General features: G+C 52.0%; 1 protein-coding gene across 1 annotated transcript in view; it reads right to left on the reverse strand.

The window, feature by feature from the left end:
• Positions 1–458: 458 nt before the first annotated feature.
• The window catches only part of LOC129845315 (serine/arginine repetitive matrix protein 2-like), a 120,736-nt gene continuing 104,204 nt past the window's right edge, over positions 459–16,990 (reverse strand). Inside the window, exons 4-5 of the mRNA XM_055913199.1 lie at positions 4,078–4,313; positions 459–3,665 (exon numbers count right to left, since the gene is read on the reverse strand). Of these exons, the coding sequence (XP_055769174.1) occupies positions 459–3,665; positions 4,078–4,313 (3,443 nt within the window). The remainder of the gene's footprint in view (positions 3,666–4,077; positions 4,314–16,990) is intronic.

The following is a 16,990-nucleotide window of genomic DNA, read 5'->3' on the forward strand; positions in this document are numbered from 1 at the left end:
GACTTGTCTTATCCATTGTTCTGACTGGGGGAAGAGAGGAGGACCGACGATGACATCACAAAGTTCAGTTCCGACCGGAGGAGGAGTTCTGGAGCTGCTATTGCCCCAGACGACATGGCCTCGCCCTCACTCTCGGTGTCATGGGACCCCTCCAGGCGGATGTAGGTGACCCTGGTGTGGCGCCTCACTGTGGCCCTCACCAGAACACGCACCAGGGACCGGGTTACTATGGTTCCGCTTTCACCCACAGCGGAGACAGCCATGGTACAGTCATCCCTAGTTGTTCCTGTAGCAATGGTCACTAGCTGATGGTCATTTGTAGTCGCCATAACAGCAGTCTCAGTTGCCGTGGCATCCCCCGTTGCCATGGCACCGCATTTGGTAACAGTTGCCATGGCGTCAGTGGTTTCAGCCGCGCCGGTGTCGGCTCGCGTGTCTCCCTCTCTCGTCTCCCCCTGTCATACCTCGCTCTCCAGGCTGGAGAAATGGGCGGAGCCTCGTCGGGAGCATAGGCTCTTGGCCTTGAGTGGCAGGTGGGGGGAGTAGAAGCGCCCGGGCTGAGGCACTGACCGTAGTCTCTGGTACAGGAGCTTAGCACTGGCCGAGGCAGAGGACGAGGAGGGAGGAGGAGGGATGGGCACCGGCAGGGAGGAGGATGAGGAAGGGGCACTAGGTAGGGGTTGAGGGGGCGAGAGGGAGGGCTGAGGGGGGTGGTCCACTATCCCTCCTGGCTGCTGTGTGCTGAGGCTTGCCTGGCTGCCTGACTTGGCCTGGCCCTGGTCTGGTTTGGGAGGGGGTTTGGGCCGTGAGCCCCCGCTGAAGCTGTGGCAGTGGGGGAGCAGCTCCTCCTGGCTGTGGGACAGGGCCGTGCTTCCTCTCTTCCCATGGCCGTGTGACCGCCCTTGGGGGTGCGGGTGCACATGGGGGTGGGGGTACTGGCTACATGAACATGACACCCCAGACCCCTGGTTTCTGTCTCGAGCGCGTCCCTTGCCCTTCCCCCTTCCTCCCCTTTTCCACTTCTTCTCTCCCTTCATTGGGAGTTTGTCCACAGACCAGTACCGTCGGGGGGGCGGGAGGTTTGCTGGAGGGGGGGGCCACTGGGACCCCAGACCTCCACTCCCTCCCCCTGACGCCCACCCTACTCCTGGCCCTGAACCCCAAGAATCTCCCCCCGCCCTGCCCCTGCCCTCCACTCGCCCTAGTATAGAGTCGTCTCTGCTGTTGATGCTGCCCCCTTTCTCTCTGGAGGGGTATGTGCCGAAAAACCAGCTCCCTCCCCCTATCCCCCCTATCCCACTATTCCCTGGACCTCCAGCCCCCCCACTCCCCTCCCTCCCCTCCCTCCCCTCCCAATACCTCTCAAATCGCCCAAACTCCCCTGATGAGCCCTCATCAGAGTAACTCTCCTCTGCTCTCGCCCTGTCTCTTTCTGACTCTGACACAGCACCTCTCCCACCCGCCCTCCTCACCCTCTCCTTCACCCGTTCCCTCGCTCTGTCTCTCTGCCTCTCCTCCTCCACATCTTCCTCATCATCCTCCTCAGAGTCCCACTCATGGAAGGAGAGCCCCTCCTGGGTGTTAGCCCTGTCTTTCTCATAGTGCATCAACAGAGGCCTCTTCTCTCCTTCTCTCCCTCCCTCCCTTCTCTCCACCCCTCTACTCCTCCGCCTCTTGGAGAGTGGGATGAGGGGAGGGAGGGATGAGGGGTGTGTTCCAGAGTTGGGGTCCCCCCCTTCCCCGTTTCCTCCGCTGACCCAGAACTTGACCGAGGCGGGGAGTTTGGGGTAGCGCTTACTGGGGGGTCGATGTCTGGAGTGGGAACGGGATGATTTGGACCGCCTCTCCCTGCTCCTGCTGCTATCCTCCTCTCTATCACCCCCCTCTTCCTCTTCTCCATCCCTCCTTCCTCGCTCCCTCTCTCCTGCCCATGCTGAATCTCTCCCTTTCTCCCCAAACGTACTACGATACTGGGTTGGAAAGGAAGGCATCCCTCCTTCTCTCCCTCCATCCCCCTCTCCCTCCCTATCTGCCTCCACATCCCCCTCTTCTTGCTCGGAACGCCCAGTCGATTTCTTCCTCTTCTTCGTCTTCAGCGCCTTCTTCTTCCGCTTCTTTTTCACCTTCCGTCTCTTCCTCTCTTTGTCTCTCTCTCGTTCCCTCTCCTCCCTCTTTTTCCTCTTCTTCTTCTTTTTCTTCTTCTCTTTATCTTTCCTCCTCTTCTTCTCTCGTTTCCTCTCGTCATCTCCTCCTCCACTGCGATCCCTCTCTCTCTCACCCCAGCCCGCCCACCACTCCTGTAACTGGGCCAACTGGCTACCTCCTCTCTCCCTCTCCCTGTCTCTCTCCCCTCGGGCAGGGCGTGGTTTTCGGGGTGGTATAGGTGGTGGCTGGCGCCCGTGACTGAGAGAGCGAGAGGAGATAATTGAACGCTGTCTGTCCCTCCCCCTCCCCAGGAGAAGACTGGACTCCTCTGTCAGCTCCTCATCCTCATCATCCTCCTCTGCGTCCAAACCTTCCCGCGTGCTCTGAGAGGTCAAGGAGGAGGAGGAGGAAGGAGAGGAGGAGCGAGAGGAGGAGGTAGAGGAAGAGGTGGACGATGTGTTAGAGGAAGAGGAGGAAGTTGAGCTGGTGTAGGGAAGTGAGGTGGAGGGGGAAGGGGGAGTGTAGGTGGGGGACATGGGCATGGTTACGGGGAGCGGGAGAGGAGGAGAGAGGGGATGTCCCCTCCTCCCTCCACCGTCCCTGGCTCCATCCCTTCCTCCTCCCCTGCGCCCCAGTGGTAGGATGTTCTCGTACAGAGGCCCGCCTGGCTCTTTGGGCTTCTTGGGCCGGCGCTTCCTCCAAAAGGATGAGGGGAGAGGGGGGGACGGTTGTGGCAGCAGGGGGTTAGTGGGCAGAGGGACTGGGGTCACGCTCATGGCTTGGCTTTTAGGAGGCAGCCGAGGCGTCCCCAAAGGTTTGACCCCTCCCTTCCCCTGACACCCAGCACCACCAGCTCCCACCACCCTCTTCCCCACCCCCTGGTCAGGACCTTTCTCTGAGTAGAAGGCCACAGTGGCAGGAGGGGGTTGAGGGTGGCTCCTGGGGGCTGTTTTGGGGGTCTGGGACCCTGCCGGCTGGTCCATACAGGGCCCCAGACCCTCAGGGTCGATGGGTCCATAGTAGCGTTTATATCCATCCAGCCCCCCACTACCACCACCACCACCAACCCCCACTCCTCCAGCTGTCGTGCCCCAGGTCGGAGCCACTTTCTGGGAGAAGGGCCCCTTGTCTGCGACGGCCCCGCGGACAGCCATGGGGTTGGTGGCGGTCCCGGCCTTGGGCAGCCTCCAGCGGTCCACCACAGCCAGTCTGCGATCGGGCCGGGGGAGGAATGTGGAGCAGGGCAGGGGCGCCCCCAGCATGGGAGTGTTGGAGGGCCCCAGCGCCGTCCCAGAATGCACCACGGTGGGAGGGGATCCAGGTAGTTGTGTTTTGTAGACGGGCTGTGACTGTTGCTGCTGCGCCATGGTCAGGGCCGAGTTGGTTGATGACGCACTGACCAAGTGTGGCGGGGGCGAGATTGTTACCATAGGGCCGTGATGGTGGGGTAGCATAGCCATGGAGGATTTGGCCCCGCCCGGCGTGGTTTCATCCTCAAAGCTACAACAACTGTACATGCCCTGGTAGAGAGGGAGAGATAGAGAACAAGCGGGGAATGGTAATGAACATTCAATCATATAATAATAGAATCAAATCAAACATGCCCTATGTGACTGAGGGACGAGCAGTTATCAGTCGAGCTGTATGCATAATATATATTAGTATGTGTTGTTTCTGTCAATGTCATCGTCAAGGTTACCATACATCCTGAGTGTGAGAGGAATTGAATTCCAATGAATCCTGTGAATTGACTGAGTGGAAATGGAATTGACCTCAACATACAGGTCACACACACACACATTACACACGCACGGACACATGCACACGGACGCAGGCAAACACACACAAACACACCGACACACACACATAAGATACCTCTATCTCCGGACCCCACCCCACACCCACACACCATTTCCCACCACACAAACTCACCCTACTGATGGCCAGTAGGAAGTCCAGTCTCCCAGAGCTGGTAGCCATGCAGTGTCTGAGCCTCCAGTAGACCAGGTGCTCCCAGGCAAATACCAGCAGACTGAGCCCCATAGCCACCAGCAGCATGTAGAAGACACCCGCCATGTTGTCTATGTCCAGCTTACTGCTCATCACTTCAATCTTATCATTGTGACAGATACCAGACAGCCACAGACGCTCCAGCATCTCAATCTCATCTGGGGAGGGGGGAGAGGGGAGTGAAACAGGGAGAAGGGGAATAGGGGTAGGGACAGAGAGAGATGGGGGATAGGGAGAGGGACAGAGAGAGATGGGGGATAGGGAGAGGGACGGAGAGAGATGGGGGATAGGGAGAGGGACAGAGAGAGATGTGGGATAGGGAGAGGGACAGAGAGAGATGGGGGATAGGGAGAGGGACAGAGAGAGATGAGGGATAGGGAGATGAACAGAGAGAGATGGGGGATAGGGAGAGGGACAGAGAGAGATGGGGGATAGGGAGAGGGACAGAGAGAGATGTGGGATAAGGAGAGGGACAGAGAAAGATGGGGGAGGGGAGAGGGACAGAGAGAGATGGGGGATAGGGAGAGGGACAGAGAGAGATGAGGGATAGAGAGATGAACAGAGAGAGATGGGGGATAGGGAGAGGGACAGAGAGAGATGGGGGATAGGGAGAGGGACAGAGAGAGATGGGGGATAGGGGGAGGGACAGAGAAAGATGGGGGAGGGGAGAGGGACAGAGAGAGATGGGGGATAGGGAGAGGGACAGAGAGAGATGTGGGATAGGGAGAGGGACAGAGAGAGATGGGGGATAGGGAGAGGGACAGAGAGATATGGGGGAGGGGAGAGGGACAGAGAGAGATGGGGGATAGGGAGAGGGACAGAGAGAGATGGGGGAGAGGGAGAGGGACAGAGAGAGATGGGGGATAGGGAGAGGGACAGAGAGAGATGAGAGATAGAGAGATGAACAGAGAGAGATGGGGGATAGGGAGAGGGACAGAGAGAGATGGGGGATAGGGAGAGGGACAGAGAGAGATGGGGGATAGGGAGAGGGACAAAGAGAGATGGGGGATAGGGAGAGGGACAGAGAGAGATGGGGGATAGGGAGAGGGCAAGAGTGAGATTGGGGATAGGGAGATGGACAGAGAGAGATGTGGGATAGGGAGAGGGACAGAGAAAGATGGGGGAAGGGAGAGGGACAGAGAGAGATGGGGGATAGGGAGAGGGCAAGATAGAGATGTGGGAGAGGGAGAGGGACAGAGAGAGATGGGGGATAGGGAGAGGGCAAGAGAGAGATTGGGGATAGGGAGAGGGACAGAGAGAGATGGGGGATAGGGGGAGGGACAGAGAAAGATGGGGGAGGGGAGAGGGACAGAGAGAGATGGGGGATAGGGAGAGGATCAGAGAGAGATGTGGGATAGGGAGAGGGACAGAGAGAGATGGGGGATAGGGAGAGGGACAGAGAGAGATGGGGGATAGGGAGAGGGACAGAGAGAGATGGGGGATAGGGAGAGGGACAGAGAGAGATGGGGGAGGGGAGAGGGACAGAGAGAGATGGGGGATAGGGAGAGGGACAGAGAGAGATGGGGGATAGGGAGAGGGACAGAGAGAGATGGGGGATAGGGAGAGGGACAGAGAGAGATGAGAGATAGAGAGATGAACAGAGAGAGATGGGGGATAGGGAGAGGGACAGAGAGAGATGGGGGATAGGGAGAGGGACAGAGAGAGATGGGGGATAGGGACAGGGACAGAGAGAGATGGGGGATAGGGAGAGGGGCAGAGAGAGATGGGGATAGGGAGAGGGACAGAGAGAGATGGGGGATAGGGAGAGGGACAGAGAGAGATGGGATATAGAGATGAACAGAGAGAGATGGGGGATAGGGAGAGGGACAGAGAGAGATGGGGGATAGCGAGAGGGACAGAGAGAGATGAGGGATAGGGAGAGGGAAAGAGAGAGATGGGGATAGGGAGAGGGACAGAGAGAGGTGTGGGATAGGGAGAGGGACAGAGAGAGATGGGGGATAGGGAGAGGGACGGAGAGAGATGGGGGATAGGGAGAGGGACAGAGAGAGATGTGGGATAGGGAGAGGGACAGAGAGAGATGGGGGATAGGGAGAGGGACGGAGAGAGATGGGGGATAGGGAGAGGGACAGAGAGAGATGTGGGATAGGGAGAGGGACAGAGAGAGATGGGGGAGGGGAGAAGGACGGAGAGAGATGGGGGATAGGGAGAGGGACAGAGAGAGATGGGGATAGGGAGAGGGACAGAGAGAGATGGGGGATAGGGAGAGGGACAGAGAGAGATGGGGGATAGGGAGAGGGCAAGAGTGAGATTGGGGATAGGGAGATGGACAGAGAGAGATGTGGGATAGGGAGAGGGACAGAGAAAGATGGGGGAAGGGAGAGGGACAGAGAGAGATGGGGGATAGGGAGAGGGCAAGATAGAGATGTGGGAGAGGGAGAGGGACAGAGAGAGATGGGGGATAGGGAGAGGGCAAGAGAGAGATTGGGGATAGGGAGAGGGACAGAGAGAGATGGGGGATAGGGGGAGGGACAGAGAAAGATGGGGGAGGGGAGAGGGACAGAGAGAGATGGGGGATAGGGAGAGGATCAGAGAGAGATGTGGGATAGGGAGAGGGAGAGAGAGAGATTGGGGATAGGGAGAGGAACAGAGAGAGATGAGGGATAGGGATAGGGACAGAGTTAGATGAGGGATAGAGAGATGAACAGAGAGAGATGGGGGATAGGGAGAGGGACAGAGAGAGATGGGGGATAGGGAGAGGGACAGAGACAGATGGGGGATAGGGAGAGGGACAGAGAGAGATGGGGGATAGGGAGAGGGACAGAGAGAGATGGGGGATAGGGAGAAGGACAGAGAGAGATGGGATAGGGAGAAGGACAGAGAGAGATGGGATAGAGAGATGAACAGAGAGAGATGGGGGATAGGGAGAGGGACAGAGAGAGATGGGGGATAGCGAGAGGGACAGAGAGAGATGGGGGATAGGGAGAGGGACAGAGAGAGATGGGGGATAGGGAGAGGGACAGAGAGAGATGGGGGATAGGGAGAGGGACAGAGAGAGATGGGGGATAGGGAAAGGGCAAGAGAGAGATTGGGGATAGGGAGAGGGACAGAGAGAGATGGTGGAGGGGAGAGGGAAAGAGAGAGATGGGGGGATAGGGAGAGGGCAAGAGTGAGATTGGGGATAGGGAGAGGGACAGAGAGAGATGTGGGATAGGGAGAGGGACAGAGAAAGATGGGGGAGGGGAGAGGGACAGAGAGAGATGGGGGATAGGGAGAGGGCAAGATAGAGATGTGGGAGAGGGAGAGGGACAGAGAGAGATGGGGGATAGGGAGAGGGACAGAGAGAGATGGGGGATAGGGAGAGGGACAGAGAGAGATGGGGGATAGGGAGAGGGACAGAGAGAGATGGGGGATAGGGAGAAGGACAGAGAGAGATGGGATAGAGAGATGAACAGAGAGAGATGGGGGATAGGGAGATAGACAGAGAGAGATGGGGGGTAGCGAGAGGGACAGAGAGTGATGGGGGATAGGGAGAGGGACAGAGAGAGATGGGGGATAGGGAGAGGGACAGAGATAGATGGGGGATAGGGAGAGGGACAGAGAGAGATGGGGGATAGGGAAAGGGCAAGAGAGAGATTGGGGATAGGGAGAGGGACAGAGAGAGATGGTGGAGGGGAGAGGGACAGAGAGAGATGGGGGATAGGGAAAGGGCAAGAGAGAGATTGGGGATAGGGAGAGGAACAGAGAGAGATGGGGGATAGGGAAAGGGCAAGAGAGAGATTGGGGATAGGGAGATGAACAGAGAGAGATGGGGGATAGGGAGAGGGACAGAGAGAGATGGGGGATAGAGAGAGGGACAGAGAGAGATGGGGGATAGGGAGAGGGACAGAGAGAGATGGGGGATAGGGAGAGGAACAGAGAGAGATGGGGGATAGGGAGAGGGACAGAGAGAGATGGGGGATAGGGAGAGGGACAGAGAAAGATGGGGGAGGGGAGAGGGACAGAGAGAGATGGGGGATAGAGAGGTGAACAGAGAGAGATGGGGTATAGGGAGAGGGACAGGGAAAGATGGGGGATAGAGAGATGAACAGAGAGAGATGGGGGATAGGGAGAGGGACAGAGAGAGATGGGGGATAGCGAGAGGGACAGAGAGAGATGGGGGATAGGGAGAGGGACAGAGAGAGATGGGGGATAGGGAAAGGGACAGAGAGAGATGGGGGATAGGGAGAGGGACAGAGATAGATGGGGGATAGGGAGAGGGACAGAGAGAGATGGGGGATAGCGAGAGGGACAGAGAGAGATGGGGGATAGGGAGAGGGACAGAGAGAGATTGGGGATAGGGAGAGGGACGGAGAGAGATGGGGTATAGGGAGAGGGACAGAGAGAGATGGGGGATAGCGAGAGGGACAGAGAGAGATGGGGGATAGGGAGAGGGACAGAGAGAGATGGGATAGAGAGATGAACAGAGAGAGATGGGGGATAGGGAGGGGGACAGAGAAAGATGGGGGAGGGGAGAGGGACAGAGAGAGATGGTTGATAGAGAGATGAACAGAGAGATGGGGGATAGGGAGAGGGACAGAGAGAGATGGGGGATAGGGAAAGGGCAAGAGAGAGATTGGGGATAGGGAGAGGGACAGAGAGAGATGTGGGATAGGGAGAGGGACAGAGAGAGATGGGGGATAGGGAGAGGGACAGAGAGAGATGGGGGATAGGGAGAGGGACAGAGAGAGATGTGGGATAGGGAGAGGGACAGAGAGAGATGGGGGATAGGGAGAGGGACAGAGAGAGATGAGGGATAGGGAGAGGGACAGAGAGAGATGGGGGATAGGGAGAGGGACAGAGAGAGATGGGGGATAGGGAGAGGGACAGAGAGAGATGGGGGATAGGGAGAGTCACAGAGAGAGATGGGGGATAGGGAGAGGGACAGAGAGAGATGGGGGATAGGGAGAGGGACAGAGAGAGATGGGGGATAGGGAGAGTCACAGAGAGAGATGGGGGATAGGGAGAGGGACAGAGAGAGATGAAGAGAGGGTGCAAAAGGAGGTGAAGAGGAGGCAGGCAGAAAGAGGTTCATGCAAAGGAGAGAATTGGGGAGGGAAAGGGGAAGGAAGGTGAAAGAGGAGGTGTTAGGATTAGGGAGTAGGGGGAGGTTGGAGGAGGAGAAGAGAGGAGGACAGGAGTTGAGGGTTAGGGAGTAGGGGGAGGTTGGAGGAGGAGGAGGAGGAGGAGTAGAGAGGAGAACAGGAGTGGAGGATTAGGGAGTAGGGAGAGGTTGGAGGAGAAGAGAGGAGACAGGAGGACAGGATAGAAGGATTAGTGTTAGTTGTGTGTGTGTGTGTGTGCGTGTGTGTGTGTGTGTGTGTGTGTGTGTGTGTGTGTGTGTGTGTGTGTGTGTGTGTGTGTGTGTGTGTGTGTGTGTGTGTGTGTGTGTGTGTGTGTGTGTGTTTCATTAGCACTAAAGGGAGGTCCTCAGGCCCTCTGTTTGCTCCTCATTCAAGGTGACTCCTCAAGGTCAATAGTCAACCATTGTAAAGGCCTGTTTTTGTCAAACTTCAACAGTATGGCAAAATGAGTGGAGGAGGAGAGAGCTAAAGAAAGAGAGAGAGAGGGGGATAGAAGAGGAGGAGCTGAACATGACAAATAAAATAGATGTAAAATAAGCCTCAAAACATTATAACCCTAGAACTGAGGGCAAATAGAGAGGAGAGAGAAAGAGACAGGAAGGAGGAAGAGAAGAGGGAGAGAGGATAAAAATAAGTAAAGAGAAAGAGAGGGATGAAAGAAGGAATGAGGGAGAGAAGCAGAGGTAGTTATATATAGTGGGAGAGAGGGAAAGAGAAGGAGAGAGGAAATCTTTCTCTGTCCACGACCAAAATGTGCCAGGGGAAAGAGAGGAGCGAGGGAACGAGGGAGGCAGAGACGGAGGACGAGAGGCAGAGATTGTGTCATTTTGACAAACAGCAGGTACACTCTTCAGTTTGAAGAGGATGAGAGGAGAGAAAAAGGGGTAAATGTGACACATTAGAGAGAAGCGAAGGAGAAGAAGAGAGAAGGGAGAGCTTGGAGATTAGAATCATTTAAATGTGGTGGAAGGATGGCCAGAATCTATATCATGGTGGTAGGCTCAGGTGGGTTAGGGGATTCTCATCTGCTAACCTAAAAGGGAGCCAACATGTTTGTCTTTCTCATTAATGAAAACTAGCCGACCAACAAGCACAGGGGTCCCGCTCTGATTGGCTGATAGGGAGACTGCTTGTGTAACCATAGCGATCGACAGACAGGTAGCAGATATATGATTCATTGTGGGAATAAAAAAGGATTTAGCAGAGACGAATGCAATGAAACTACTATCATAACAACCGCCACTACTACTGCTCTACTATCATAACAACAGCCACTACTACTGCTCTACTATCATAACCACCACTACTACTGCTCTACTATCATAACAACAGCCACTACTACTGCTCTACTATCATAACCACCACTACTACTGCTCTACTATCATAACAACAGCCACTACTACTGCTCTACTATCATAACAACAGCCACTACTACTACTGCTCTACTATCATAACCACCACTACTACTGCTCTACTATCATAACAACCGCCACTACTACCACTGCTCTACTATCATAACAACAGCCACTACTACTGCTCTACTATCATAACCACCACTACTACTGCTCTACTATCATAACAACCGCCACTACTACTGCTCTACTATCATAACAACCACTACTACTACTGCTCTACTATCATAACCACCACTACTACTACTGCTCTACTATCATAACCACCACTACTACTACTTTACTATCATAACCACCACTACTACTACTCTACTATCATAGAAACCACTACTACTGCTCTACTATCATAACCACCACTACTACTACTGCTGTACTATGATAACAACCACTACTACTGCTCTACTATGATAACAACCACTACTACTGCTCTACTATCATAACAACCACTACTACTGCTCTACTATCATAGAAACCACTACTACTGCTCTAATATCATAACCACAACCACTACTACTGCTCTACTATCATAACCACCACTACTACTACTCTTCTATCATAACCACCACTACTAATGCTCTACTATCATAACCACCACTACTACTGCTCTACTATCATAGAAACCACTACTACTGCTCTACTATCATAGAAACCACTACTACTGCTCTACTATCATAACAACCACTACTACTACTATACTATCATAACAACCACTACTACTGCTCTACTATCATAACAACCACTACTACTACTATACTATCATAACAACCACTACTACTGCTCTACTATCATAACCACCGCTACTACTACTACTGCTCTACTATCATAACAACCACTACTACTGCTCTACTATCATAACAACCACTACTACTGCTCTACTATCATAACCACCACTACTACAACTACACTATCATAACAACCACTACTACTACTGTTCTACTATCATAACAACCACTACTACTGCTCTACTATCATAACAACCAATATTACTGCTCTACTATCATAACAACCACTACTACTGCTCTATTATCATAACAACCACTACTACTACTGTTCTACTATCATAACAACCACTACTACTGCTCTACTATCATAACAACCAATATTACTGCTCTACTATCATAACAACCACTACTACTGCTCTACTATCATAACAACCACTACTACTGCTCTACTATCATAACAACCACTACTACTGCTCTACTATCATAACCACCACTACTACAACTACACTATCATAACAACCACTACTACTACTGCTCTACTATCATAACAACCACTACTACTGCTCTACTATCATAGAAACCACTACTACTGCTCTACTATCATAACAACCACTACTACTGCTCTACTATCAAAACAACCACTACTACTACTGCTCTATTATCATAACCACCACTACTACTGCTCTACTATCATAACAACCACCACTACTACTACTCTACTATCATAGAAACCACTACTACTGCTCTACATTCATAACAACCACTACTACTGCTCTACTATCAAAACAACCACCACTACTACTGCTCTACTATCATAACCTCCCGGGTGGAGCAGTGGTCTAAGGCACTGCATCGCAGTGCTAGCAGCGCCACCAGAGTCTCTGGGTTCGCGCCCAGGCTCTGTCGCAGCCGGCCGCAACCGGGAGGTCCGTGGGGCGACACACAATTGGCATAGCGTCGTCCGGGTTAGGGAGCGTTTGGCCGGTAGGGATATCCTTGCCTCAGTATGTAAAATGTAATGAAATGTAAAAATGTAATAAAAGGTATGCACTCTACTGTAAGTCGCTCTGGATAAGAGTGTCTGCTAAATGACTAAAATGTTTAAAAAAATAACCACCACTACTACTACTCTACTATCATAACCACCACTACTACTGCTCTACTATCATAACCACTACTACTGCTCTACTATCCTAACCACCACTACTACTGCTCTACTATCATAACAACCACTACTACCACTGCTCTACTATCACTACTTCCGGGCGCCGAGCGAGATGGCTGCCTCGCTTCGCGTTCCTTGGAAAATATGCAGTATTCTGTTTTTTTATGTGTTATTTCTTACATTGGTACCCCAGGTGATCTTAGATGTCATTACATACAGTCGGGAGGAACTACTGAATATACGATTAACGTCAACTAACCACCGTTCCTACCAGGAATATGACTTTCCCGAAACGGATCCAGTGTTTTGCCTTCCACCCAATACAATGGACCTGATCCCAGCCGGCGAAGCTACTCGACGCCGTAAAAGGGGAAAACGTAGCGGTCTCCTGGTCAGGCTTCGGAGACGGGCACATCGCGCTCCACTCCCTAGCATACTACTCGCCAATGTCCAGTCTCTTGACAATAAGGTTGATGAAATCCGAGCACGGGTAACTTTCCAGAGAGACATCAGGGATTGCAACGTGCTCTGCTTCACCGAAACATGGCTAACTCAAAAGACGCTAACGGAGTCGGTGCAGCCAGCTGGTTTCTTCACGCATCGCGCAGACAGAAACAAACATCTTTCTGGTAAGAAGAGGGGCGGGGGGGTATGCCTCATGATTAACGAGACGTGGTGTGACCATCATAACAACACTCAGGAACTCAAGTCATTCTGTTCACCTGATCTAGAACTCCTCACAATCAAATGTCGACCGCATTATCTACCAAGGGAATTCTCTTCGGTCATAATCACAGCCGTATATATTCCCCCCCAAGCAGACACATCGATGGCCCTGAACGAACTCTATCTGACTCTCTGTAAACTGGAAACCACACACCCTGAGGCTGCATTCATCGTAGCTGGGGATTTTAACAAGGCTAATCTGAAAACAAAACTCCCTAAATTCTATCAGCACATCGATTGTCCTACCAGGGCTGGCAAAACTCTGGACCATTGTTATACTAACTTCCGCGACGCATATAAGGCCCTCCCCCGCCCTCCTTTCGGAAAAGCTGACCACGACTCCATTTTGTTGATTCCAGCCTACAAACAGAAATTAAAACTACAAGCTCCCGCGCTCAGGTCTGTTCAACGCTGGTCCGACCAATCTGATTCCACGCTTCAAGACTGCTTCGATCACGTGGATTGGAATATGTTCCGCACCGCGTCCAACAACAACATTGAAGAATATGCTGATTCGGTGAGCGAGTTCATTAGGAAGTGCATTGACGATGTCGTACCCACAGCAACGATTAAAACATTCCCAAACCAGAAACCGTGGATTGACGGCAGCATTTGCGTGAAACTGAAAGCGCGAACCACTGCTTTTAACCAGGGCAAGGTGACCGGAAACATGACCGAATACACACAGTGTAGCTATTCTCTCCGCAAGGCTATCAAACAGGCTAAGTCCCAGTACAGAGACAAAATTGAATCGCAATTCAACAGCTCAGACACAAGAGGTATGTGGCAGGGTCTACAGTCTATCACGGATTACAAAAAGAAAACCAGCCCCGTCGCGGACCAGGATGTCTTGCTCCCAGACCGGCTAAATACCTTTTTTGCCCGCTTTGAGGACAATACAGTGCCACTGACACGGCCCGCTACCAAAACCTGCGGGCTCTCCTTCACTGCAGCCGAGGTGAGTAAAACATTTAAACGTGTTAACCCTCGCAAGGCTGCAGGCCCAGACGGCATTCCCAGCCGCGTCCTCAGAGCATGCGCAGACCAGCTGGCTGGTGTGTTTACGGACATATTCAATCAATCCTTATCCCAGTCTGCTGTTCCCACATGCTTCAAGAGGGACACCATTGTTCCTGTTCCCAAGAAAGCTAAGGTAACTGAGCTAAACGACTACCGCCCCGTAGCACTCACTTCCGTCATCATGAAGTGCTTTGAGAGACTAGTCAAGGACCATATCACCTCCACCCTACCGGACACCCTAGACCCACTCCAATTTGCTTACCGACCCAATAGGTCCACAGACGACGCAATCGCAACCACACTGCACACTGCCCTAACCCATCTGGACAAGAGGAATACCTATGTGAGAATGCTGTTCATCGACTACAGCTCAGCATTTAACACCATAGTACCCTCCAAACTCGTCATCAAGCTCGAGACCCTGGGTCTCGACCCCGCCCTGTGCAACTGGGTCCTGGACTTCCTGACGGGCCGCCCCCAGGTGGTGAGGGTAGGTAACAACATCTCCACCCCGCTGATCCTCAACACTGGGGCCCCACAAGGGTGCGTTCTGAGCCCTCTCCTGTACTCCCTGTTCACCCACTTCGTGGCCATGCACGCCTCCAACTCAATCATCAAGTTTGCGGACGACACTACAGTGGTAGGCTTGATTACCAACAACGACGAGACGGCCTACAGGGAGGAGGTGAGGGCCCTCGGAGTGTGGTGTCAGGAAAATAACCTCACACTCAACGTCAACAAAACAAAGGAGATGATTGTGGACTTCAGGAAACAGCAGAGGGAGCACCCCCCTATCCACATCGACGGGTCAGTAGTGGAGAAGGTGGAAAGTTTTAAGTTCCTCGGTGTACACATCACGGACAAACTGAATTGTTCCACCCACACAGACAGCGTTGTGAAGAAGGCGCAGCAGCGCCTCTTCAACCTCAGGAGGCTGAAGAAATTCGGCTTGTCACCAAAAGCACTCACAAACTTCTACAGATGCACAATCGAGAGCATCCTGTTGGGCTGTATCACCGCCTGGTACGGCAACTGCTCCGCACACAACCGTAAGGCTCTCCAGAGGGTAGTGAGGTCGGCAGAACGCATCACCCGGGGCAAACTACCTGCCCCCCAGGACACCTACACCACCCGATGTCACAGGAAGGCCATAAAGATCATCAAGGACAACAACCACCCAAGCCACTGCCTGTTCACCCCGCTATCATCCAGAAGACGAGGTCAGTACAGGTGCATCCAAGCAGGGACCGAGAGACTGAAAAACAGCTTCTATCTCAAGGCCATCAGACTGTTAAACAGCCACCACTAACATTTAGCGGCCGCTGCCAACATACTGACTCAACTCCAGCCACTTTAAAAATGGGAATTGATGGAAATTATGTAAAAATGTACCACCGGCCACTTTAAACAATGCCACCTAATATAATGTTTACATACCCTACATTACACATCTCTTATGTATATGTATATACTGTACTCTATATCATCTACTGCATCTTGCCATCTTATGTAATACATGGACCACTAGCCACTTTAAACTATGCCACTTTATGTTTACATACCCTACAGTACTCATCTCTTAGGTATATACCGTACTCTATACCATGTACTGCACCATTGCCTATGCAGTTCTGTACCATCACTCATTCATATATCTCTATGTACATATTCTTTATCCCTTTACACTTGCGTGTATAAGGTAGTAGTTGCGGAATTGTTAGGTTAGATTACTTGTTGTTATTACTGCATTGTCGGAACTAGAAGCACAAGCATTTCGCTACACTCGCATTAACATCTGCTAACCATGTGTATGTGACTAATAAAATTTGATTTGATTTGATTTGATAACAACCACTACTACTGCTCTACTATCAAAACAACCACTACTACTGCTCTACTATCATAACCACCACTACTACTGCTCTACTATCATAACCACCACTACTACTGCTCTACTATCACAACAACCACCAATACTACTACTCTACTATCATAGAAACCACTACTACTGCTCTACAATCATAACAACCACTACTACTACCGCTCTACTATCATAACCACCACTACTACTGCTCTACTATCATAGAAACCACTACTACTGCTGTACTATCATAACCACCACTACTACTGCTCTACTATCATAGCCACCACTACTACTGCTCTACTATCATAGAAAACACTACTACTGCTGTACTATCATAACAACCACTACTACTGCTCTACTATCACAACAACCACTACTACTGCTCTACTATCATAACAACCACTACTACTGCTCTACTATCATAGAAACCACTACTACTGCTCTACTATCATAACAACCACTACTACTGCTCTACTACCCAAACAACCACTACTACTACTGCTCTATTATCATAACCACCACTACTACTGCTCTACAATCATAACAAACACTACTACTGCTCTACTATCAAAACAACCACCACTACTACTGCACAACTATCATAACCACCTCTACTACTACTCTACTATCATAACCACCACTACTAATGCTCTTCTTTCATAACCACCACTACTACTGCTCTACTATCATAACCACCACTACTACTGCTCTACTATCATAACAACCACTACTACTGCTCTACTATCATAACCACCACTACTACTGCTCCACTATCATAACAACCACTACTACTACTGCTCTACTATCATAACCACCACTACTACTGCTCTACTATCATAGAAACC

The sequence above is a fragment of the Salvelinus fontinalis genome, unplaced genomic scaffold (genome assembly GCF_029448725.1).
Source record: "Salvelinus fontinalis isolate EN_2023a unplaced genomic scaffold, ASM2944872v1 scaffold_0274, whole genome shotgun sequence".
In the NCBI taxonomy this organism is placed as follows: domain Eukaryota; kingdom Metazoa; phylum Chordata; class Actinopteri; order Salmoniformes; family Salmonidae; genus Salvelinus; species Salvelinus fontinalis.